At 34.6% G+C, this 24047-nt stretch overlaps 1 protein-coding gene across 4 annotated transcripts in view; it reads left to right on the top strand.

Moving 5' to 3' along the window:
* Nucleotides 1-23709, top strand: part of LOC149088277 (5'-AMP-activated protein kinase subunit gamma-1-like) — a 159176-nt gene extending 135467 nt beyond the window's left edge. For all 4 annotated transcript variants that reach the window (XM_089246218.1, XM_089246231.1, XM_089246239.1 and 1 more), the window contains 10 exons: nt 1158-1216; nt 2221-2266; nt 6917-6968; nt 7764-7890; nt 8147-8227; nt 10639-10761; nt 11768-11839; nt 13700-13774; nt 17586-17679; nt 19858-23709. In XM_089246218.1, the coding sequence (XP_089102344.1) occupies nt 1158-1216; nt 2221-2266; nt 6917-6968; nt 7764-7890; nt 8147-8227; nt 10639-10761; nt 11768-11839; nt 13700-13774; nt 17586-17679; nt 19858-19976 (848 nt within the window). In that variant the 3' untranslated portion in view covers nt 19977-23709. The remainder of the gene's footprint in view (nt 1-1157; nt 1217-2220; nt 2267-6916; nt 6969-7763; nt 7891-8146; nt 8228-10638; nt 10762-11767; nt 11840-13699; nt 13775-17585; nt 17680-19857) is intronic.
* The last annotated feature ends 338 nt before the right edge of the window (nt 23710-24047 follow it).

Here is a 24047-nt window from a genome sequence, read left to right as displayed (position 1 = left end):
AATAGTTTTAATGATTTTTTTTTCCAACTTGAGGTATACACGTAAGGGTACCTAACTCTCAGATGGGCCTAGTAGAAATATTGACCCAAATTAATTCATTTCTTCAAATTTTTTAGCCGTTTTGACATACAATAAACAGAAATCAATTGATATTTTTTTAACTGTTAATTTTGGCTCAGATTTGAAAAGGGCATTGCCTACTTTTGGAAAGGGTGGTTTAGATCATCAAATCATGCATTAAGTTTTTGTCTCCATTGTTTATAATCAGACACGATTAAGAAATTTTCTACAAAGCATAAGCTCATAATCAAATCATAAGCAAACATCAGCAGTTTTTGATTTGTTTGAAAAAGTCTTTCTGTGGACAGAGCGCGCAGGCAGACCTTCAACAATCTTTGGTGACATAAATATGTTAGGGTCACACATACACAACATGTGTATTTCGGCATGTACCAATTTGTTAGAAATTCCCCAGAGGAATGATTATACAAACGTGCATGTAAGGTTATGTAGTGGTAGCAGTAGGCTGCTGTGGTGGTTGAGTGGTCATAGTGACAGACTGTCATTGCGAGGTTCTGGGTTCGAACCCCAACATCGCCACAGTGGTGGTCTGCTGAAGTTGGTTTTCTGTGGTTTTTCCAACTTCGAGGTGCAAATGCAAGCCAATCCCCCCATTAAAAAGTCTCGCTACAGAGAGCAAGAGGCCTACAACGATAAAATCTTCAAACTTCACTCATAGTTGGAAAATACATGGCAGATGGCAGCACTATAACAAGCATTACACACAAACAATCTTCACGCTATGTTCACAACACAGACACGCACATCCAAACATGTACCAATTCGTTAGAAATTCCGCAGAGAAATATGGACAAAGTACATGTGTGGTTTAGTAGTAGTAGCAATAGTAGTTCTCAATGTGAGTTTAGGACTCTTTTCATGTGATGCACTTTTTTAATCATTTTAGCCAAGCACAACATACGGCACTGGCAATGTTCCCCCTGAGTCGTGTGTAACAAAATCAAGACATTTATGTGGAATTGAAGCTGTCTGGTTTTAGCAACAAAACTTTTCATATTCTTGTATTTGAGTTGCAAGCTTCAAATAAATGTGCAAACTAAATTATATGTATTTTCTCAATTTTTTTTTGCCTGCAGGGATGCTGACTATTACAGACTTCATTCATATATTGAGGACATACTATAAGTCACCCCTGGTAAGATCTACAGGTATATTAGCTGATTGAGTTCATAGTGCAATTTTATGTTATTTACCCTTCTACCTTTTTTTTTTTTAAACTTCCTTGATCCGCATTATAACTACCATAGTGGAAATCACCAACCCTTCGAGAAATTGCCACCTATTTTCAAGAAGAATTTTTTTTTCCAATCTTGTGTAGTGATAAATGCTTTTCCCTGAAATCGAGAATAATAATAATAATAAAACAACAAGGAAGATAAATACCTTTCTATATTTCTTTTCTGTCATTTATTCTGCACGCATGTTTCTACATAACTGGGGGAAAGTCTCTCCTGTTATCTTTTTAACTTTAAAAAAAAGCTGACTCTGCCCACTGGGCATACTATCAGGCAAAACTCTGTACAGAGTTAGCTGAGCTCTGGAGTGCTGAAATGAGAGGGTTTGAAAAAAAAAGTTACTGTATTTAGGTAGACAGCGATTTAAACCCATGAACCTGACATGCTCCTGTATTTACAGTCAAATGCTCATCCATCTCAGATGTATTTCAACCAATTCATCCATTTGTTACATTTTGATAAATTTCAATTTATATGCACGTTTCGGTACAAAAGAAAGTACCCATGAAACTAAAAAATGTTCTAAGGCCGGGATTACACTATGAAAGTTTGATAAAATATGTTTTATAAAATTTGAAAATTCCACCAATAAGATCACTGGTTGCATTTGCTTGAATGTGCTTATTGGTTGTATTTTTCGAGTTTGATAAAAGAACTTTTATCAAAATTTTACAGTGTAATACCGGCCTAAAACAAATTTTATTCATTTCATTAATATAGTTTTCAACTCCATTTCAATACTTACTGGTAGAGCCATTTATCATTGATTATAACAAGAATTAGGTCATTGTAATCACTCAAATCTTATCTGAAATCTTTATAGAGCAGCGGTGTCTATTAAACAATGCGTATCATTTTTTCAAGCATCATAGCATAACTAAAATATTTTTTATTTGTGTTGTAGGTCCAAATGGAAGAGTTGGAGGAGCATAGGATAGAAACATGGAGAAGTGAGTGCACTATTTCATTGCTTGATTGGTTTTAAAAAATAAAATAAAAATGCAGTAACAGTAGAACTTAGAACTATGAATGCTTCATAAGATGAGAAATTTTTTAAACAAATTCTGACTTGATAAACAAGATATTACTCGTAATATTAGTAGTATGCTGTGTTATCTGGAAAAATAATTTTGAAGAGTATTTTTTTTCACTCCTCTCCAAAATTTTAAAGGGTAATTTTTATAAAAATGGGTATGTTTTTGTGAAAAACAGAAAAGAAAACTGTCTAAAATTTGAAGGAGTACTTTCACTCCTCAACGGAGTAAAATTGAATTTTGATGCATGTTGGTGAACACTGGTAGTATATGTATAACCAAGATCAACATTATAACTGTTTTTATCCTTTCTATCGAGTGTCACATGATTACAACTGAAAAGCTGACAACTTGCTTTCTCTCACTGCAGGCAGGGTTGTCTTAAGTTAAGGGACCGGGTTTAAGAATTTTTTGTTTTGGTTTTTATTTTCTTTCTATTATTTGAATGAAAGACCAAATTGAAAAATATATTGTACGCATATGTGTATTAAGGACACCCTTCAATAGTTTAAGGGACCCTTGTTTGATTTTGACCATTCGTTGAGATTTTTCACTGACTACAGGTTTGGCATTCATAGTATAAGTCCATGAAAAACTGCCTCACCCTCTTGTGTGCTAATGAAAGTACGAATTCTAAACTGAAGCACCCCCCCCCCTCCTCCCCGTTCTTCTATTCATTCAGAGAACTACCCGAGCCTTCACTAAAACACAAATAAAAATACAAAAATTTAAAATAAATCAACCTGCACTATTCCTTTGGAAATTATCGTGACTGGCTTAAGGGGAATGGTTGTGAATGGATCATTTTGTTCCATTATTTCCTATGGGAAGTTTGATTTGATATATAAGTTTATTGGATGGCTACCACATTTATAGAACAAATTACGCTTGTAAACCAAAGTTTCATTGTATAAAGCAGTGCGTCTCAACCTTTTTTTGTCCATGGCCCCCTTTCAACCATTTCTCATTCCTGTGGCCCCCTTGCGAACATGAATAATTTTCTACTCCCCCCCTCTCTCCCCCCCCCCCGTTTTCCCATTAGAAGATAATTATTCAAAAATTGTCTGAAGTATAAATATGTTTGAATTTAATTTGATTAATTGTAATTTTTAATTTATGAAAATAATGGAAAAGCAAAATAAACATAATAGAATACAGTAAAAATAGAATAAATCCCTTGGGGTCACAAAGTGTCTGTATCATCGTAATGTTACTTTTTGTGAAGTTTATTGTTTTGTGTTTTTCTCAGTTTGATTTGTATGTTTTATGTGTGTTATGGCTATGTTATATGTTATATGGCTCTAAGATTAATGGCTCACCAATAAAGTGTCATATGCCCTGTTACCCATGCAGCCTCCAAATACATGCAAAAAAATAGTTTGAGACAAAATACAGTCAACTTTCATTTTAACAAATACCATTATAAAGCAGGAAAAATATCCTTTTGACGAAAATCCCTCGGATAGGTTTACATAGGAACAATATAAAAATCTGGAATTCTTTTGTAACGAAATTTCGTTATTACGAAGTGATTTTTCAGGTCTCTTGGAGTTCCGGTTTAATGGGGTTTGACCAAAGCGTATTAATAAAGGGTCTTTAATACGCTTTGGGTTTCACTGTATTTCCCCCCAAAAAAATCACGCATTTTTGCAGTAAAGTAATTCAATTTCGGCAATTTGATCTGAAAACAGTCCTTTTTATAATAATTATGTCCTTTTTACTTTTATAAATTGGTGGGGAGAAAAAGGAAAATGGCCAAGACGGGCTCGGTTGTGCTTAAATGCCTCAAAATTCCACTTGTGTGCAAGGGGATTCTGGCCTCACTCTCAGTTTTATGACAAAATTTCACATTTATGAGACGTTTGACTACAGACACGATTAATTCCTATATATATAGCTTTCAATATTAAAATATTTCATTTATATGAAGCACAATTTCAATTATTTGACATTTTCATTTTGATTCGAACTCTCCAAATCTTTGGAATAGACATCATTTCCAACTATCAAATCTAAGCAGTTTTTGCAGATTGTGAAAACGCGTCGCTGAATTGGTTTTGCATGCGTATTATCAACACTAAAAACTATAAATTTTAGGTTGACAGATACAAAGAGATGCATTGAGCGGGTTATGGACATTTCAAGACATACGTGAGAATTTATTGCACTTTTTTTAGAAATCAGCAGATGCAGTGAGTCTCTAATTAAAGGATTTAAATTGCTTTAAATGTAGTCATACGCCTTTTTAGATTTTTTTTTCTAATGTCCAGACAACATTGTTCTTGTAGGATAGGAAAATTGCATTGAAATTATTTAGGATGCTGCAGGTCAGTAGTAGGGCAGTTAAAAGTAAGCATTACAGTATCGATTAAAAGAACTTTAAAGATGTGGTGTCAATCTTAGAGGAAATCCCAATACTTACATGCTCGAGCTTACCTGCCGCCCGGGTGCGAAGCCTCATGTGCCGCCCCTACTGGCGACCCTGCCAGGAGACTGATAGGGCTTCGGTGAAGGGCACCTGGAGATAAACCTGATTTTTTTTTTTTTCAGAAGAAAGCCGCACATCATTGTTTACCATGCAAAATGTGCGTGACCATGCGTCCCGCTTTTGAAGTAGAAAATTTTTTGTCTTTGTTTTTTGTTCTAGAATAATTTTACCATTCTTAATAAATGCCAGATAACTTAATCCTTGAAAGAGCACTTATTTTTGTGAGCCATCATCACTTATCCTGTGAAGTTGATATTTAACTGGGTAATTTTTATTAAGAAAATTTTTTCATAGGTGTTTCTGGTATTCCAGGGGCCGGACAAGTGAAAAACCAAATTTTTCCTTTGCCTTCATTTGACTATTGTGGATCAAATTCTGAGTGAGGGTATGGGCCCCTAGGCTGGGATTTTTTGCAGGCCCTTTCCCAGTCAGATTTCTCACTGCCCCTTCTATAGTTAATTTATAGCCTGAAAAAGCCAAAAACTTATGAGAATTATCCCGGGCTCTTGTGGGGGCCATGGGTGAGGGAACCAAAATGCACACATGGCCCTTGTAATAGAGTACAGGGGTACGCTTGGCCATGCGACCCATTGGGGCCACACTGGGCACCGCTCAGGAGGATGCTAAATTTGGGGTGAATGGTAAAAAAAATTCCATCAGCCAAAAAAAACTAAACTGTCGGCTCTGGAGGGGCGCAAAATTTGAAATGGAGGGCCGAAAAAAATGTTTTGTTAGGAATTGTTTGGATTAATTGTAAGGGAGGGGCATGACCTTCTAAGATTAGGGCTGACAGGGCTCCAGTTTGAGGCCTGGGACTAAATCCTTATAACTTTTTCACTCTATAAATTAACTGTAGAAGGGGCCCCGTGGAAAATCAGGCATGGGCCCCACGAAAGATTCCCTGACGCAGGAGGTAGGGGCTATGGAGGGAGCAATGGGTAGGAGGCCCGAAAATAAGTCCCACACGGGTACAGATTTTGTCTCGCGCCGTCCAGATAGCTTACATTCTTGTTTCTGGTATTACGGTCAGAGACCTTGTCTATTTTCTCAACGTTTCCGTTGTCGAGGTATAGTATGACTCAAAAGCTTGATGTCGTGAATTCTTACTGTGTTAAATTTTGTTGTCTTAAGTAAAGTCTATGATGCCCCCCCCCCCTACAACCTGCCGCCCGGGTGCGCCGCACCCCTTGCACCCTCGCTTAAGCCGCCCCGTCCCAATACATTATCACAGCAATTTGGTTTTAAAACATTAAATTTCGCGGGTATTTTTCCTGTTTTGCGGGTATTTGGTCTCTTGGAGTTTGTTATAAATGAATTCGTCTTTATTTCTTTTCAGCAGAGGCAATGGATTGGCACCCCCTTTCAAAATTCATAAAAAATACCCCAGAGCAATCATTCTATATTCGATTTTTATATATATATATTCCCCATCAGACCACTCAGTGCTGGCTGAAGATAGCTTTGTGCTAAACTAGATGGCTATCCGTTTGTAATTGCATGAAAACGATGGGTTTTTTACAAGCTTTCATTTCTCACCCATCTACTTCTTGGATTGCATTTACTACCAGCACTCAAAAAAATGTCAATGAATGGTCAATAAATCTTTGTCTGTTTTCTTTATGGCAGCCCTCTTTGAATGAAAAGTCTGAACACACAATTTTCTGTCTTTACAGTTACTCCATTTTGCTTAAACCTCTTCTATAGTTTGTGTCAGGGCCTACTGTCTGTCACCCCCAAGTCGCAAAACCACTGAGATTACATGAACCACTTTTTCTTATTTCCTTCCTCATGTTAATGTTACTTGAATGGGAAAAAATTATGAAAAAGTTAATGTCACAAATTTCTTCGTGGCCCCCCGTATCAGTAGCCATGTTTCCCCTTTTGCAAGATTTTCATCCGTGGCCTCCCTGGAATATCCTAGGGCCATATGGCCCCGGTTGAGAACCACCGGTATAAAGTATTCAGATTATGATGATTGGTGAGATTAATATTTTTTCAACTCACAGAGCATTTTCTTATTGTAGAAAATCAGATCCTTCACCATCACTATTTGTAATTTTTTTATTTTATTTTACTAGATGTTCTAAAAGAAAAAAGCAAGCCATTAGTCAGCATAGGTCCAGATGCAAGGTAATAAATGAATGACATTTCTTTGTGATTCTTTGAAAAGTTGAAGATGTATTTGTCTTTTGATGAACCAAGACATAATTTCTTTTTTTTTTGGCAATGTGGTTTGGTGAATTGGCAATATTGTTATGATTCATTCATTGCAAATCATAGTTTAACTGCATAAATAGTTGTATAGATATGCACTCCCTTCTCCCTCTCTCTCTCTCTCTCTCTGCAAAAGCAGAAAAATTTTATTTTTTATTCTTCAACAACAGTTTAGTGTTTATCTATTTTGTGGAAGATAAATGACACTCCAATTCCGATGTTTTATAGATCCAAGAAAATAAATAAAAAAAATAAAAAAGAGGGATACAGTACAAGAGCAAACCTGTGCAAGAAAAAATTAAAAGAAAACAATTAGAACAAAAACTCATATGCCATCTTTATGTGATTTTAAAAATTTTATCTCAAATAAGCAACAATATCACTAATTCTCAATTCATTAGTGAAATAATTGGTTGATGAAATAGATTTCTCAGAACTCTCTCGTGTTTGATTATTTTTTTCTAAAAAATAGTAGTACAGTGAAACCTTGATATAACGATACTCTGCAGACAAAAAAAAATCATTGTAGAGAAATAATTGTGATATCAAGAGACAGCAGTTTAACATTTTGAAACAAGAAAAAATATTGTAGTCGAGGGATTTATCATTATATCAAGTATGATTATATCAAGGGGTTTCACTGTATTTCATCAAAATTCATATTACAACCAGATCTTGAATGCTCAGCTAATATAATAAATAATATTACAGCCTCTTCGATGCAATCAAGACCTTAATATTGAATAAAGTTCATCGACTGCCTGTGATAGATCCCATCAGTGGAAATGTTCTATACATCATCACACACAAACGAATTCTCAAGTTCCTGTTTCTTTATGTAAGTTTCAGCTTGTGCTATGTAGCTGAGTATTTGTCTTATCTGTTCAGATTGATTTTTAGATTTTCAAAATATATTTTTTATTAAGAGCACATTCTAATAAAGTTATTATCAGTTTGAACATGATAGTATAATTTACATTGGAAAAATTAAAATAATCATTTGTATCACGATTTTGTTTTATTCCTTGTTTTAATTAATTTTATTCATTGTGTCTTATTATTATGACTTATGTTCATTTTTGTCTTTGTTTTAGTATCAGGATCTGCCTCATCCTCGTTATATGAACCAAAAGCTTGGGGAGCTTAAAATAGGTACATATAAAGACATCGCCACGGTACGTTCCATTTCATAATACGAGGCATTAATTGAGATTTTAGTTACATCTTTTTCATCTTCAGTTTCATAATTTTGTGTCCACAAAAAAAAAAAAAAAATGAAACTGGATGGTACTATAATAGTTCAACCAGGTACTGGCACTGTTCTGCCCCCTTAATGAGGGGCGATGACTGATATTGACAATTGTCAATACAGCCTGGGCTGTGTATGATTAGAAAGAAAGAAAAAGTCAAACCATGATAATTCTAAACTGGAGAGCCTGTGGGAATTTTTTGTAGTAACAAAATTCCAATTCAATTAATTGGCAACGAAAAAGAGTTTTACAAATGAAAATAGAAGAATTTCTGACATTTTCACTCAGTATCAATTTGAAAATTTTATTCAAATTTATACACATACCCAGTAGTAAATTGACTATAACTAAGACTTTTCAAGTTAAAAACTTGCATAACAGAGTTTCTTCATTTCAATAATTTCTTTATATAGTCTGTACGGTGACATTATTCTATTTTCTCTCTTCTGTGTCCCTGGAATCTTAATTGCAGAGGAACCTGGGTCCTTAACAAGCAAAAGTGTACTACTACTTTAACATACATGGCATCTCTCTCTCATGAGCATTTCTCTGAGGAATTTCTAACGATTTGGTAGTGATTCTCAAGTGGGGACCATATAGCCCCCTTGGCACTGTAATTTATTAAGGTAGGGGCCAAGGGTGAAAATCAGATAAAAGGGGAGAGCATAACAAATGATGAGGGGGGACCACAGAGAGCCATAAAGAGAAATGAAGCTTTCAAGTGATATATAAAGGAAAAAAAATGTCTACTTTCAGAATCTGGCGAATGAGCTGTTCATGGAGCCAGGGCAATCTTAACCCACGGCCTGGGGCCTCAACTAGAAACCAAAACTTACTCTGTCTTTCCGGGCCAGTGTTCATGCTTTCCAACATAACCCAGCCTTCTAGGAGGTGAAGAGAGAAAGTAGTCTTGTGCTGAATATCTCTAGGCATGAGTGGCCATCAATCAATCATGTTTATAGGTTACCTATACATGATAAGGCCTGGTACAATGATTTTCGAGCATAAGTATGTAAATATGTAAGCTGTCGCTTCTAGCTAAGTATGGGGTCCCAGAACATCACTTTTCCCAGGGAACCATGATGGTGAGACAGCCGTTCATGGAATCCCAATAATAAGAAAGCTCACCCCAGTCCAGGGTAAGCGTGGACCCATGGTGATGTGTGTTGGGAGTGACGATTCATTATGTAGGTTTATTGAATGGTCCCGTATTTTACACACACAAACCCTATTTTTTTGCCATAGAATTCGGCTTTTGGGAAGAATGATCACCCCCCCCCCCCACTTCTGAATCTGTGCCTAGCCTAGGGTTGCAGAGATCAGTCTCATTCTTATTTATAAAATGTTTTTTTCATCATAAAAATTTGGTTTTAACTAAATTCAATTTAGTAGGTAAAAAGGATTTCTCTCCTGGATGAGGGTGGGAAGGCAACCCTGTTGGATAAGGTGGGGGGGGGGGGGGAGATAGATAGAGCATGATAAAAAAAATTAAAAATATTAAGAAAAAGTGGTAGTGCATTAAGTATGAAAGTATTTGTTGCACATTAAGCATATTACTTAACATCATATCACTGCTGAGGTTGAGACAATTTTTTTTGTGTTGAATGAAATTAAATGATAGGCCATTTTGTGTTAATACAGTTCGACTTTACTAAACACTTGATATGGTCTATGAAATCCTAAATTCCTAAATATCATTTTGTAATCAGCTTAAAAGTGTAAATAATGCTTATTTATGGTAAACAGTACATTTTGTGCTGAAGAAGACAAATCGGGACTTCCCTGTGGGTGATGCCCATGTGTTTATATGAATATAAGCTTCTGAATTTGTGAATACATCAAGCTGTAGAATTTGCATATTATGCTGTGTGGATATGCATCCATTAGTAAATTGAGTTTCACGAAGCAAAAAACTGTTTTGGAGCGTCATGCACAAATGCAGAACAGAATCTTCTATATGACACAAGATTTAAACTTATAGACTCTTCGAAAACTTGGCACTTAATGCAAGAACTACTTCTGTGGCATTGAAAATATATAAGTAATTGTCATAGATGTACAGTGAAAATTCTGTATAATGGTACTCAATAAACAGGAGAAATGTGTCATTATAAAGGATTTATTGCAATGGATATGATGTATCAACAGAGTGACATAGTACATTGGGACCAGAGTGATATCATTATATAAGCGAGTATAGTTACAGAAAGTATGGCTATATAGGATTTTCACTGTATATGAATTGAAATAAGATTATTAAAAAAAAATTTTTGTATCTTCATACTTTATTTTAAATCAAGTTTTTTTTCTTGAAATTCAATTTTTGTCTTTCACAGGCCAAAGCGAGCACTCCAGTTATTGTGGCTATGAGTGAATTCATTGAGAGGAGAGTATCAGCTTTACCAGTAGTGGATGACCAGGAGAAAGTTGTTGATATCTATGCAAAATTTGATGTAATTGTACGTATGAAAAAAATTCCTGTTAATTTTCTAAGTAAAAGTTATAAAATACAAAACAAACAATAAATTTATAACAACCACATAACATTACTCATGATATTATTTATTTCTATAAGTATTAGGAAAAGAAAATTTTTTCAAGCAAAATAAAATCTAAATTTGTTTTCTATGTTAGTGGATAATAATAATTGCTTTGAAACATTTATTACCACAACCCCCTTGTTCAACTTCACAATATGAACCCATCCATCGAATATAACACATTGTTGCTCTTTGGAATTACTATGGTCTGGGTAGCTAAGTTCATTGAAGTTTCGAGGTGGGTGCCATTGTGAGTTGGCATCCACTTCAAAAAAGTTTCATCACATTGAGCAAAACATAAATATGCATTCAACTACAAATACAGAGGCCACCAACAGGCAACTTGCCCAATGAGGTAGTGGAAAGAAATGGGGAAAATGCCATAAGGAACTTTAAAAAGCAATACATGTGTTCGAACAAGCAGTATGAAGAGAACATAGCAAATTACTATTTTCACTAGAAATAATGAATGTAAATTGCCTGTTAATCAGGAACTTAGCTGTTGTAATGGTTGAGTTCCAGACAACAGCTGTTGTCTATAGCTCAAATAATGATCAGAAAATTAATTTAATACATCATATCTTTGCCTAGTTAGGAGGTGCACAAAATCACCTCATGGGCACCAACTGTTGGCCACCCCTGCTATACACATTAAATTGTTGCACAAAGTAATAAATTGCTCCTGCATTTTGTATTTTTTTGAATAGGTGTTTCCTTCAATTTTTTTTCTCATTCAAATAATATTTTGATGAGTTTAATGTTTATTAGATTATTAGTTAATATTAGATTGTTTCAGTGCAACTGTAAACAGTAATGCTCTATATTAGTATATCTGTTTTTGTGATGCGTAAGAGGCAGTATTGCTTCAGATTTTGAAGTTCAAAATGAAATTTTAAAATTGATTAGCTTCTATTTTCTTCTGCAGAACCTTGCAGCTGAAAAGACATACAACAATCTAGATATAACGCTCAAAAAAGCTTTGGAGCATAGAGACCAGGTAAAATACATTTCTTTCTTTCTTGTGAATGATTATATAGATATAATTATGGTAAAATATAATGGCGTCTTGAATTACAAGTTTAATCTGTTCCCAAAAGTTACTCGTGTTACACTAGAATCTTGTATCTAAAAGTAAACTTTCTCATTTTCAATAATGAGATTTTCAATTTATCTCTCATATTCTTACAATAATAACACTTGTGTATAAAACTCAATTGGCATGTTGCATTGTATTTTGTGCAGAACAAAAGTTGTTTTATATGACATGAATGTCGCTCTCCACTTGTTAATACAAGATATACGGAGGACTGGATGTTGTGAAGATATTTATTATTTGAGATGTTGTATTAACAAGTGGAGAGCGACATTCATGTCATATATATAGCCCTCTAGTGGTTCGTCGTCCATGAGCTATTAGCTGATCGGTTTCACCGTCCATTGCACGGTTCCGTTCGGCATATATACGCTCTAGCGAAGGAAAATCTCTATCTCCTCTGTAGCTTAGTGGTCAGAGCACTCGTCCGGCAATCGAGGGACCCGGGTTCGACTCCCGGTAGAGGCAGAGATGAGTTTTTTCCTTCCTTAAAAAATTAATTAACATCTCAAATAATAAATATCTTCACAACATCCAGTCTTCCGTGTATCTTGTAAAAGTTGTTTTGTTAATGAAAGTATGGTAGTGTTAGTAATAAAATGATAAATATATACCGTACTTGGTACAGTCTGACAAAGTTATTTAGCTTTGACTCCTTCAAAGTATCAGAGTTTTCATGTGTTGAAACAAAGATTTTTCTGATTTTTGTTAAACAAATACAGTCAACCATGTTATAATGACCCCCATCATATTTAAAGGAAAAACTGATGTTACATTGGGAGGTCATTATGTCAGAAGTTTGAAAAAAATTAACTTCTTAAGAGAAGGACCAGTATGCCATTCTTCGCAATTTTGATGAGTATGAACTTGTATCTGGCTCTCCCAACATTTGCCACCATCTCCACAGTAACTTATGGAAATATTAAGTTGGAGTCGCTCACCCCCCAACAATTCTGAGCACTCTTAATATTTCTGATAACTTTATGCCTATGCCATATTTCTATGGACTTTTCTACATCTAGCTGCTGGTAAAATCTACTACCACTATAATTTCCTATATAATAACTTGCTCACCATCCAAGAAAAGTTTTCCCCCTTTTTTTAAACATCTGTAGACAAAACAATATATTTTTAAATTCTGAAAAAAATCAAAAATTTGGTCTAAAGTGCTATTTAGTTTTGTAACTCAACTTTCATTACCTTATCGTGTTAGCACGGTCTGATACAGGTAATTATCAGCTATTCAATGGAAGCTCACATTCATTAACAAGCATGTTATACGTGCACAGAATCCTCCAATATTAAAGGTTAAGTATTCTTGTAGACACTAGTATGGTCATTTTCTTGCAAAAAAAAGAGGTGGGTATAGAGCTGAGTTTGGACATTGTATTGGATTGAATGATCTTTGCAGGTTGTTATATTGGATGAAAAATAAATCAGACGAATAGGGAACATTTGAGTCTTAAAACTGTACCAGTTTTTTAATGGACCAGCAATAACCTAACTTTCTGATTATAAGCAGCATAGACTGTATTCATTTGCATAAGTAGAGTCTCTGCACAGTTGTAAGTAGTCTGCACTCAAGAAATGATGTCTATTATGATTGCTCAGTTTTTTCCAAAATAATGTAATGATGCTGTGGCATTAGTGGTAAGAATAAAAAAATACAAGATAATGTCATTAAATCAATATCCTAATTGTCAAGTTCCAGTGTATATATACACAAAGACAACTTACTCAATCACATTTTTTTTCTTTATACAGTATTTTGAAGGAGTTCTAAAATGTACACTCGATGAAACATTGTCTGCGATTCTCGACAGGATAGTTCGAGCAGAGGTAAGAGCTCATTACATTTTCATTAAAATTTATTCAATGCTATTTATGTCCAGAACCGTCTGAAGAGCATCATGGGGGGGCCCCCCCAGGCAAATCAATTTTTCTGAGCCTTCCCCTCCCCATCTGACAAGAAATGTCTCTGCCTGCCAATTGATGTGCCTAATCTTGAAATTTTTAACCAGATCTCATTGTCATGAGGTCCCCTGGGTGGAGCCTGGCTCGGCCCATGAATTAAGACAGCACTGGTTATGTCCTCCATCTTGGAGAAGACTTTTATGGACTCGTTTAATTCATGCTTTTTTGATCACATAGAAGATTTAAAAAAGCCATCACAATGGCTCATTTGTTTACTACTCAAAAAAAGGCACAACTTTGTATTTATTTGAAAGTTTTCTCATTTTCTTTTCATAACCATGCCTCCAAGCAGTTAGCATGTCAGCCTCTCAGAGAGAGTGCCATGCAAGAAAAACTGATTGTAATCAACTTTAAACCACATTTCCCGGTCTAATTTGATCATTTCGTGCATAAGATGACTGATGTGATCAAATGAAAAAATGTCATTATTTGGTCATTATTGAAGGTTTTTTTGTAAAGAGGAAAAATGATTTACAGTACTGAACTCAGAAAAAAAATAGTGATCTGATCGTAAATTACATTCTTTAGGTCGGGGGTGCACACAGGGTCATCTTAAAAGCATCATGGGTTCCCCCGGTTCAAGTGGTTTTCTGAGGCCCTACTGGTAAATTCTAAAAATTTCAACCGGATATTTTTATGATGCCCCTAGGCTGTGCCCAGGTGGGCCCATGTATTAAGATGGCACTGGGCAACACAACCTCCCTTGCCTGCAGGCCAGATACGTTGTATTTCTGTTGCTCATTGGCCAAAAAACGTGTATACATAGGGTGACCATATGACCTGTATTTTATGAGACATCCCTGTAATTTTGGCCATCTCGACTTTATTATAAAATGTCTTGTTTTTCCCTTATTTTCATAACGAGGCTTACTGAAATTTTTGAAATCAAAAATTTAATCAAGATGATTTTCAGGACTTAATAATAATAATCATACTATAATTTATGGCAATTATGACTGTATCGTAATTAACTATAATGATATAAAAATATTTTCCTCTCATATTTTTCAAACACCTATGTTGTTTTGGGGGAATTAAATTTCTGATGCAAATTTCATTTCATTTTTCTTCATTTCCTGTCATTGGCAATTTTTCAGCAATTGTATTGATAGTTGCAATTTTAGCAACCATAACAACATTTAACAATTTTTTTTTAGGCTGTCATTGGTAACTACTTGCACCAGACAATTTTGTGGTGGTTTTTCTATTTACGATGTTGTGTGTATTGATACTTTTCTACTGGAATACCTTTTGTGGGGCGGGTGGAACCCTTTGGCAGGCCGGATTTGGTCCACAGGCCTGCGGTTGTGCACCCCTGCTTTATGCAATCTTATGTAGTGATACTTGAGCTAACTAAGCTAATTCATTCTGGGGAATCACATTAGTTAGCAGAAGTAGTAGTATAACAAAGTAGTCATAGTTCTATAACAAATGTTGGTTTTTTACATAACAAAAAAAAATGTTTTTGCTGTGCATCCTTTTAAATTTTGCAACCTGGGAATTCCCCCTTCCCGCCACCCTCATTCTTGCTCTTTCCCTGTTACTTGTAATTCTTAAAATTCAAAAGTAAACTCCTATCTATGTTGAGGGAGCCATAAAAAGGTAATTTACTCAGTTAAAAGCAGTGATTCTTAATCTTGGAGTAACTTCAGAGGTCTGTGGGCTTGCATGAGAAAGCAATCAACTCACTGAACAGAGAAGGTAGGCTTTCACATCCGGAGTTTGTAAGAGTGTATCTGTACTTTTTGGGGTGTTTGTGCCATATTTGAGGCTTTTTATCAGTGCACATTTCATGCACTACTGCAGTGGACTAGTGGACATCATCGTAGTAGGTAACAGCAAGTAAGGAGATGAACCAACGTCCTCAGAAAACCATCGACTATCAATTTATTTATTTATACAATATTGTTGGCCCTGGGGGCCTATACAAGAGGATGTGATTGAAAATGGCAAAGATATTGTTTGATATTAGACAAAAAAACTAGTGATAGTGGGAGATTTGACAATAGAGCTTGGGAATTTGTTCCACTCACCAGTGGTATGAGGAAAGAAGCTGTATGTAAAGCAATTTAAAGCAGTCAGTGGAAGAAAAAATAGGTTTTAATTTAAGGGAATGGTCGAGTCTTCTAGAGATGTTAGATAGCCTAGTTTGGCTAAGATACCAGAAGCATCTATGTCTCTTGTGTCACCAAAATATGTCTCTTGTGTCACCAAAATATGTCTCTTGTGTCACCAAAATATGTCTCTTGTGTCACCAAAATATGTCTCTTGTGTCACCAAAATATGTCTCTTGTGTCACCAAAATATGTCTCTTGTGTCACCAAAATATCTCTTGTTCCACGTGACAATAACAATACAGATTTCGCCCCACTTCAGTGGAAGCGGAAGTAGATCACACTTTTTGTTGTCTTCTTGATTGTTTAGTCTTCTTGCTTACCGTCACTTGCATCATGATGTCCACCACGGTAGTGGACGAAACACCTACTGATATAAAAAGCCTAGAACACAGCATGGGTACTCTTAATCACTTTACATTGCTACATTCAGAATATTATTTTGTAAAGGGGCCAGTAGAATTAATTTTTCTTCATTTTATTGCCATGGGGGGGGGGGGGGTCAGTGGACTTTATCCTATTGGCAGAAATTATTAGTGAAACACAAAACATATTAAAAACCCCTTCCCAAAAAAAAAAAAAAAACACTGAAACAGAAAAATGAAAGAAATAAGCATCAGGAATTGTTAACAAAAAAAAATTTGAACTGATATAAAAATGGGGGAATTTTGAAAAGTTTCTTAATAAGCTCATTCTCAAATTGCCCCCACGTTGGGAATCATGATTTAGATGGAAGGATAAGTTCCTAGAATGTCTAGAATGGTCAGACTTTTTAAATTGAGTAATATTAAGACATTATTTTTTATGGATTTTTTCATTATACATAAAATGGCTCAAAATCTTTTTTAAAGTGGGAGAGAGATGCGTCTTGAAGTGATTCCGAGGTGAAATAAATTAATCTTACTGAAATGATAGTTACTCATTAGATTCATTTTTATTTGCATGAAAACTTGGCTCATGACACTGTGCTTTTATGTTAGTGCATGCATCTATATCAACTAAAATCTTCATTAACCGAATCTGTATTTATTAGCCAAGGCAAAAATATTGTTAAAAAAAACGGTTAAAAACGAGGTATCACTGTTTGTTGTAGAGCATTGGTGTACGTCCTTTTAACCTGTGAAAGGTGCTCCTAAAAAATTATAATGACAACACCAAAAGTACTCCAGTTTGTGGCCCTTGAGTTGCTGTTCACCTGCAGACTGGAAAGGTTTTGTGCTCCTTTTGTAGAGCGTAGTATACCCCTATGGGAGAGTAAAAGCCAATGTATTATGTAATTCTGGTGTATGATATCATATGCATATGCAGATTAGATTCTAGACAGGTTTCATTTCCTATTATCACTTCAGAGGGAAAGGATATAAGAGAAAGGAATCCTTTTCCATTTTAGGAAGGATTATTTTTATAAATCTCAAAACAGATTGTCGTTGTTGCTTCATCTATGATGCAGTTTTCTGATGGTTTTTTTAATATTTTTTTATATATATAACTATATTATTTTATATTGTTTTATAGTTACCATGACATTTAGAAATGTTTTTTTCTTTTCTTTATGCTATCAGGTCCATCGTCTTGTAGTTGTTGATAAGGATGACCATGTGATTGGAATGGTCTCACTATCAGACATTTTATCTTATTTAGTGCTCAATCCTGCAGGTTAGTTCAATTTATATACAGTTTGATATTTTTGCTTGATTTTTAATTGTCAAATGGGGAAGAATCTATGGAACTTTGAATAAAAATCATAATTATTTTCTGAATGTGGTGAACACATTTGATGCAGCGTAAAACCCCTCGAATCCATTGCGCAAATTTTCCTACATTGGTGAAACTGTTCCATTTTGAGTGCTTGCAGTGATCTTATAAAATTAAAATCATTGAAACGAAATGATTCATTTACATGGATATAACTTTTTAAAGTTACTTTGAGGTGGTTGGACTTCCAAACAATTTCTCCATGCATGGCACATGTTGATATTTTTATCATGTTGAAAATTTCTGCGCAATATCCGGAAAGGGTTTCAGCTGTATTTAATTGTTTGTTAATTTTTTCATAACATTTCATAAAATGCTGACGTTTTTTTTGCTATTAGGGGGCCATTCAAGTGTTGCGTAAGCAGATTTTCAGCCATTTTTGACCCCCCCCCCCCCCTGTCAGCAAAATTTCGTCAGCAGCTTAGAATATTTCATATCTTCAAAAAGGGGTGGTTGATGACGTAAGCAACCTTCAACCCCCCTCCCCCCCCCTGTCATCAAAAGTCAGCAAATCCGAAACCCCCCCCCCCCCGATGCTGGCGTAATACTTGAATGACCCCTTATGAATTACATATTTAATTTGTTTCAGAAAGTTACTAATATCATGGGAACAATATGTGCTCAAACCAAACTTCTCCTTAAAAAAATAATGAAGATTTTCTTTGTTTGTTCCATATCTTCACAGTATCAATACTCACAGAGGCGTCAGAAGTGTTTTAGACCTGTGGGTGGGTGCTCAAGTTGATTTCTATGTGTAATAGAATAGAAAATTTCTATTTCTGAATTAATTCTAGGGATGCTTGAGCACCCACAGCACCCTCACTCAAATGCTGCTGAATACTCATGTAAAACCAAAGAGTAGTTGTGTTTATTTGTCAAGTTTAATGTACTGTATGATGATTACTGTTGTCAGAGGTTCTTAACCATTCAAATGAAGGATATTATCCCTCTGCCACTAACATGGAATTTGTGGACTACTGCACAAATGAAATGGTGCCAATAGACCAAGCATAGATCCAGAGCAGAACAATGGGCAATCTCCTCCCCCAAGAGCCAAATAATATGGGATAAGTTTTCCTGTCTCATAAAATACAGGTGCTCCAATGCATCGAACAATAAGGCCCTTGTCTGACACATCATCCTGCATCCACTTACCTCTGCTGTGTTTGCAGTTGAAGATTAACAGTTAGCAGCTAGTCGAAGCTAGTAACAGTTTGGTGATTCTCCTCACATTTACGTTTCATTTTCTCTAATTTTTGTATTTATTTTTCCCTCTTGTAATTCCGTGTGAAGTACGAGATGGTGTAAAAAACTTTCTCACTAAAGGTGACAAAACTGCTATACAATTAGAAATTTACCAAACAAAATGCATTAATTTTCTCATTACAATGCATTAATTTTCTCTTCAAACGCAGGCTCATTATAAGCAGGTCTGACTGTATGTCATATCTGTCTTGCGTTACATCTCGAAGTTTGCAACACAAATAGAAGTCAATAGTGTCATCTGATAGACGTTCCAGAGACAAGGCCAATGATGCCATTCAGATTTTAATATCTCTTGTCTGGGCACAGGCCTTATGGCTTGCTTTTGTAATGAATTTTTCTATGCTGTATCTCGAGAAGTTTGCAGTGCGAATAGACGACTTTGGTATCTTCTGTTAGCTATTACAAAGACAAATCTGATGATACCTATTTCATTTCATTATTTACTTACCACATGATTCAAAGCACAAATAATATATTCACTTTAAAACTTGCGCCCATGTCTATGAAACAGCCTACCCCAATTTTTCTTTTCTATCTTAGAAATCTAATTTGTTAGACTTTTCCAAGACTAAGTTAGCTAACTTATTAAGGTGGACTATCAAAGACATATGAAGTTTTGTTTTCAATTTCTGAGCATGGTATATATTCATGTTTTAATCTCATTATACCATCCATTATTTTCTGGAAAACTCACTTTTGAAAAATATTCTTGGTTCTTAAGTTTTTGATTTGAAATGTAAACAAAGGGAAGATGTCATTATAATGTTTTTTGTCTTGATTTCAAATCCTGACAGAATTTTCTGCTCTCTTTAGTAGCCAAAGAGCAGGAAGAGAGAGAGAAAGAAAAACTGGCCAATAACAGTAAAGAACATCCTGAGCTAGAAGAAAGTGCAGAAAGTAACGGTCACAGTGGTGAAGCGAGTGGTGACTGAAACAGCTCCCTTGATACATGACTCGTGATATGAAAAGAAAGCGTTTGCAGCCTGAGCAAAGAGGAATTCGCCTAGTGTTCTGGCTAAATCAGAGGAGAAAGTCCAATCTCCTTCCAATTTAATTTGCATTCGAAGGCAGAAGAATAGTGTTTTCTCGCGCGTTAAATTTCCTTTTGAAACATGCAAAGATTCTCTGCAAAAATCCTATTAATACAGGGAAAAATATTGGATACTTCTTTGCATGTAGGAAACATACATATGTATCGATTATAACAGAAACCACATTATTTTTGTTCTTTTTCTGTAAATGCAAAGAAATGAATTCTAAAAGTAAATCTAATTTATTTAATCAGCGATAATGACAGTTAACACGTTTCAATGATGATGTATACAAAAACATGTGATTTTCTTTAAATATGTCGATTTAACTATCTGAAATGTAATGTATGAGTATACTAGTTAGTGAATTACAATATCTTATAATGAAATGTGTCATTTATTTATGAATACAGTAATTTTGAGAAGTAAAAATTTACTAGATCTTAATCGATAAAAGAGTGTCTAGCCATCAACTATGAATATGCTCGTAATAATTTTATACATTCTGCCAGAAAAATATGCAAACGTTCTTCATAGTTTAGTTATACTGTCGATTGATGAAACTGCATGTACAGTTCTGAAGCTTCGTGAATACTAAATACTTATTGAGTGAGTGATTATGTTGTCTGAAGGATGAAATATATGCATAGCATATTTTGATATTATGCATTGTCCAAATGTTTCTTCAGCAAATGCAAATTCAAGAATGACTGCCGTACTTTGGCTTTATTCATGAGTAATATTGTGCAAGTTTAAGGGATTTGTGAGTATGCTTTATAAAACAGCGTTTCCCAACCTTTACTCTAAGTTACCAAGTCATGTCTGAAACAATTAGACAGACCACAAGCTTACAACATAATAGTGTCCCGTATTTTCATGGGACAGTCAGAACGGAAGATTTTTGGCTGTTCCGACTATTTTGTACAATAGTCCAGTTTTTTCAACGAAGCTTATCTGAATTTGTAATGCTTTCTAAAATCGTGAATGAATTTTGAATAATTTTTATAGCTTATAAATCATATTATGATAATACTACAATCGGATTCACAGCAAGTTTCAGTAATCTTTTATTTTCCACTCATTGCTAATTTTCAGAAACTTTAGCAACGATTAGCGATTTTGCTGACTTGTGGCTATGTTTTTTTTGACAATTGACTCATTCTCATATTTTGTCATATTTAAGATCCCATCTTCCTGTATTTTACTCAATGAGATATGGCCACCAAACCATGACCAATGTTTTATACAAGAAATGCATCTTTGTTTACTGCGATTTGCAGCCCTTCATTTGTCACAAATTGCATGTTTTGGCTACAATTAGTGATATTCTGTATTTAAGGTTGCAATTTCCTGCATTTCCCTCATTGAGATATGGTGACGCCCAGTATAAAGCTGTAATTTTTATTTGGACACATAAGGATATCACAAGTATCAGTTACAATAGTATTACTACTGAACCATATGTGCACCTCGTACACATTCCTCTGTGGAATTATATCTATCATAAGAAATGAACAATCGATTCGGAAGTAAATTATCAAGTCTGCCTGCAGACTACCTTTATCATTATCGATGACACCTCTGTTTCGCTTACCATAGGTTGAGAAACGCTGCTTAAGATGATTAACAAATTTGTCTTGTATTCGTTTAGTCTGGCCATTAGAACTCCTTTGATCTTAGAGATTTTTTTTTACACTAGTGTACTTCATTGAATTAACTTTAGGAAGTGATGTTTATATGAATTCTTTGATTGTGATTTAAGAAATCTTCCATTTTTTTTAATGCATTGATAAAGCCAGGATTACACTATAAAAGTTCAATAGAAGTTCTTTTATATAAAACTTGGGAAAATGCAACCAATAAACCTGTTGGTTACATTTGCTCGAATGTAACCACTTAGTTGCATTTTCAAGTTTTATAAAATAACTTTTATCAAACTTTTACATTGTTATCTTGGCCTAACAGTTGTTAAAGAGCACATGCAATCTTTAATTGCAGTCACATAAAATTTCACTTCCATTTCATTTGATCATAATTTATTGTTATTAATTATTCTTACATTTTTCAAATCACGCCTTCAGCTTCTACATGTAACTTTTTTTTTATTTTGTTGCTATTTTGCACTGGAAAAAAATTGTTTTTTTACTTGATAACTAACGAGAAAAATTTGTATTTTGGGTGATGAAAAACGTTTTGTGGAAAAAGATTTTAAAGGACGTTTTTTTGACGTTTGTCAGTTCTTTTTTTCCACAAGAGTTGTGAATTTTGTTATACAACATTGTTTGATACTTTCGATATTTTTGTTAAAGGGTGGCCCACAAATTCATAAATAGTTAAAAAATTCATGAAAATAGAAGGAGAATCTGTGCATTTGAATGCAATTTGCAAAAAAGTTATTTTCCCACAAAAAGGGTTTTTTTTTTTTGGTGCAGAAAAAAAACCAATTTTTTTTTTGTCAGTGTAGGGCAGGGGGCTGCGAATCACTGAAAATATGTGAATTAGAGTCCTATAAAATGTAGAGTGCTATTAACAGCTCATTTCTGAATTTTCCTGTTACTGGCACTTGTATGAGGTTTTCATTGTGATGTTAACATTGGTGGATATAGCACTGTTGATGTGAAGTTTTTTTTTTTTTTATCTCAGCCATGAATCGCCGACTGAAGGTTTACAAACATTTCAGACACAGAAGATATTAAAGAAAAGTTCCACTCGCAATGACTTGTTTTTTGTGCAGCGCCCTCCATCGAGAAAAATTTGAACTCTTTTTCTGTACCAAAAAAAAACTGTGCTTTGTTAGAATAACTTTTTCACAAACCACATGCAAGTTTCCTAATTCCTTACATTTTTTATGGATTTTTAAACTATTTACGAGTATACAGGACATTGTGCATATTAGAAATGAATAGCTGCAAAATAAAATAAAAAGATGTATACAAATAAATTTAAATGTTGTCTTCTTTGAGGCAAATGGGGGGGGGGGGAAGAGCACGTGGGCTGTGCCTAAAATCCAAAAGTCAGCTAATTTTGTGGTCCTGGGCACATTCCACATTTTCTCATGTGTGAAACAGGGCCTGCCAATCAGGTCTTGAATTGAAACAATACCACCTTTAGGAGTGATTTTTGGATGAAATCATTTGAAATTTATTGACTAATGACTTAATTGTGAGAAATTTCAAGAAGCAATCTGGCAAACAGACAGTTTTTTCATTTGCTGAAGAATTTCTTGAACTAAAAATTCTTAGAGACTTGATGTAGCAATGTTTTTAAGGAAGCATAGCAAATGTGATAGCACAGAAATAACTTTTTTTTCTCCTCTAAATATTTTTTTGTGCTTCGAAGAGGTCCTACATTGTACAAAGTGACTGGAATCTCAAGAGAAAATTTGTGAATGTGCATATGATCTATATACTCTTCGAATAGCACAAGCAAAGAGAAGTGTTTATGCTGTTGATATATAAATATATTACTATATACATATATATTATTATATATATGATTAATTTCTGTGCCTTACTGTGCCAAGGAAATTGTTGCTCTTTGTTCAATGGTTCATATGTATACATTTTGATGTTTAGCAAAAAAAACACAAAAAAAAAAACTTGTAACTTTGAATGTAAAAATTATAAAAAATAATTATTATAGAAAGTCCTTGCGTCACTCAATTTTGTTCATTAAATTTGATCTATATTTATGGACTATTCCTCTCCAAGTCCTCAAATCAAAATAAGAAGATTCAATACAGTTCAATCAAGGACGCTTTTATGTGGAACAAACGCTATTTATATCATTCTCTAGTTGAAATTGACATGATTAATAATGAATAGGGACCATTTACGAATTATTTTGTAACATTATTTTTGATTTGACGTCAGAGCTTGACATTGAGCTTTACAGAAATTAGAGTATATTCCCTGAGATTTTTTGACTTGTCCTTGGTTTCTAAAACATCAACTTGACAATGAATGCTTGCAG

The sequence above is a fragment of the Pholcus phalangioides genome, unplaced genomic scaffold (assembly GCF_987345545.1).
Source record: "Pholcus phalangioides strain wild (caught in Gottingen) unplaced genomic scaffold, Ppha-v1.0 ptg000003l_1, whole genome shotgun sequence".
NCBI classification, from domain to species: Eukaryota; Metazoa; Arthropoda; class Arachnida; order Araneae; family Pholcidae; genus Pholcus; species Pholcus phalangioides.
This window is presented reverse-complemented; position numbering and strand designations above follow the sequence as displayed.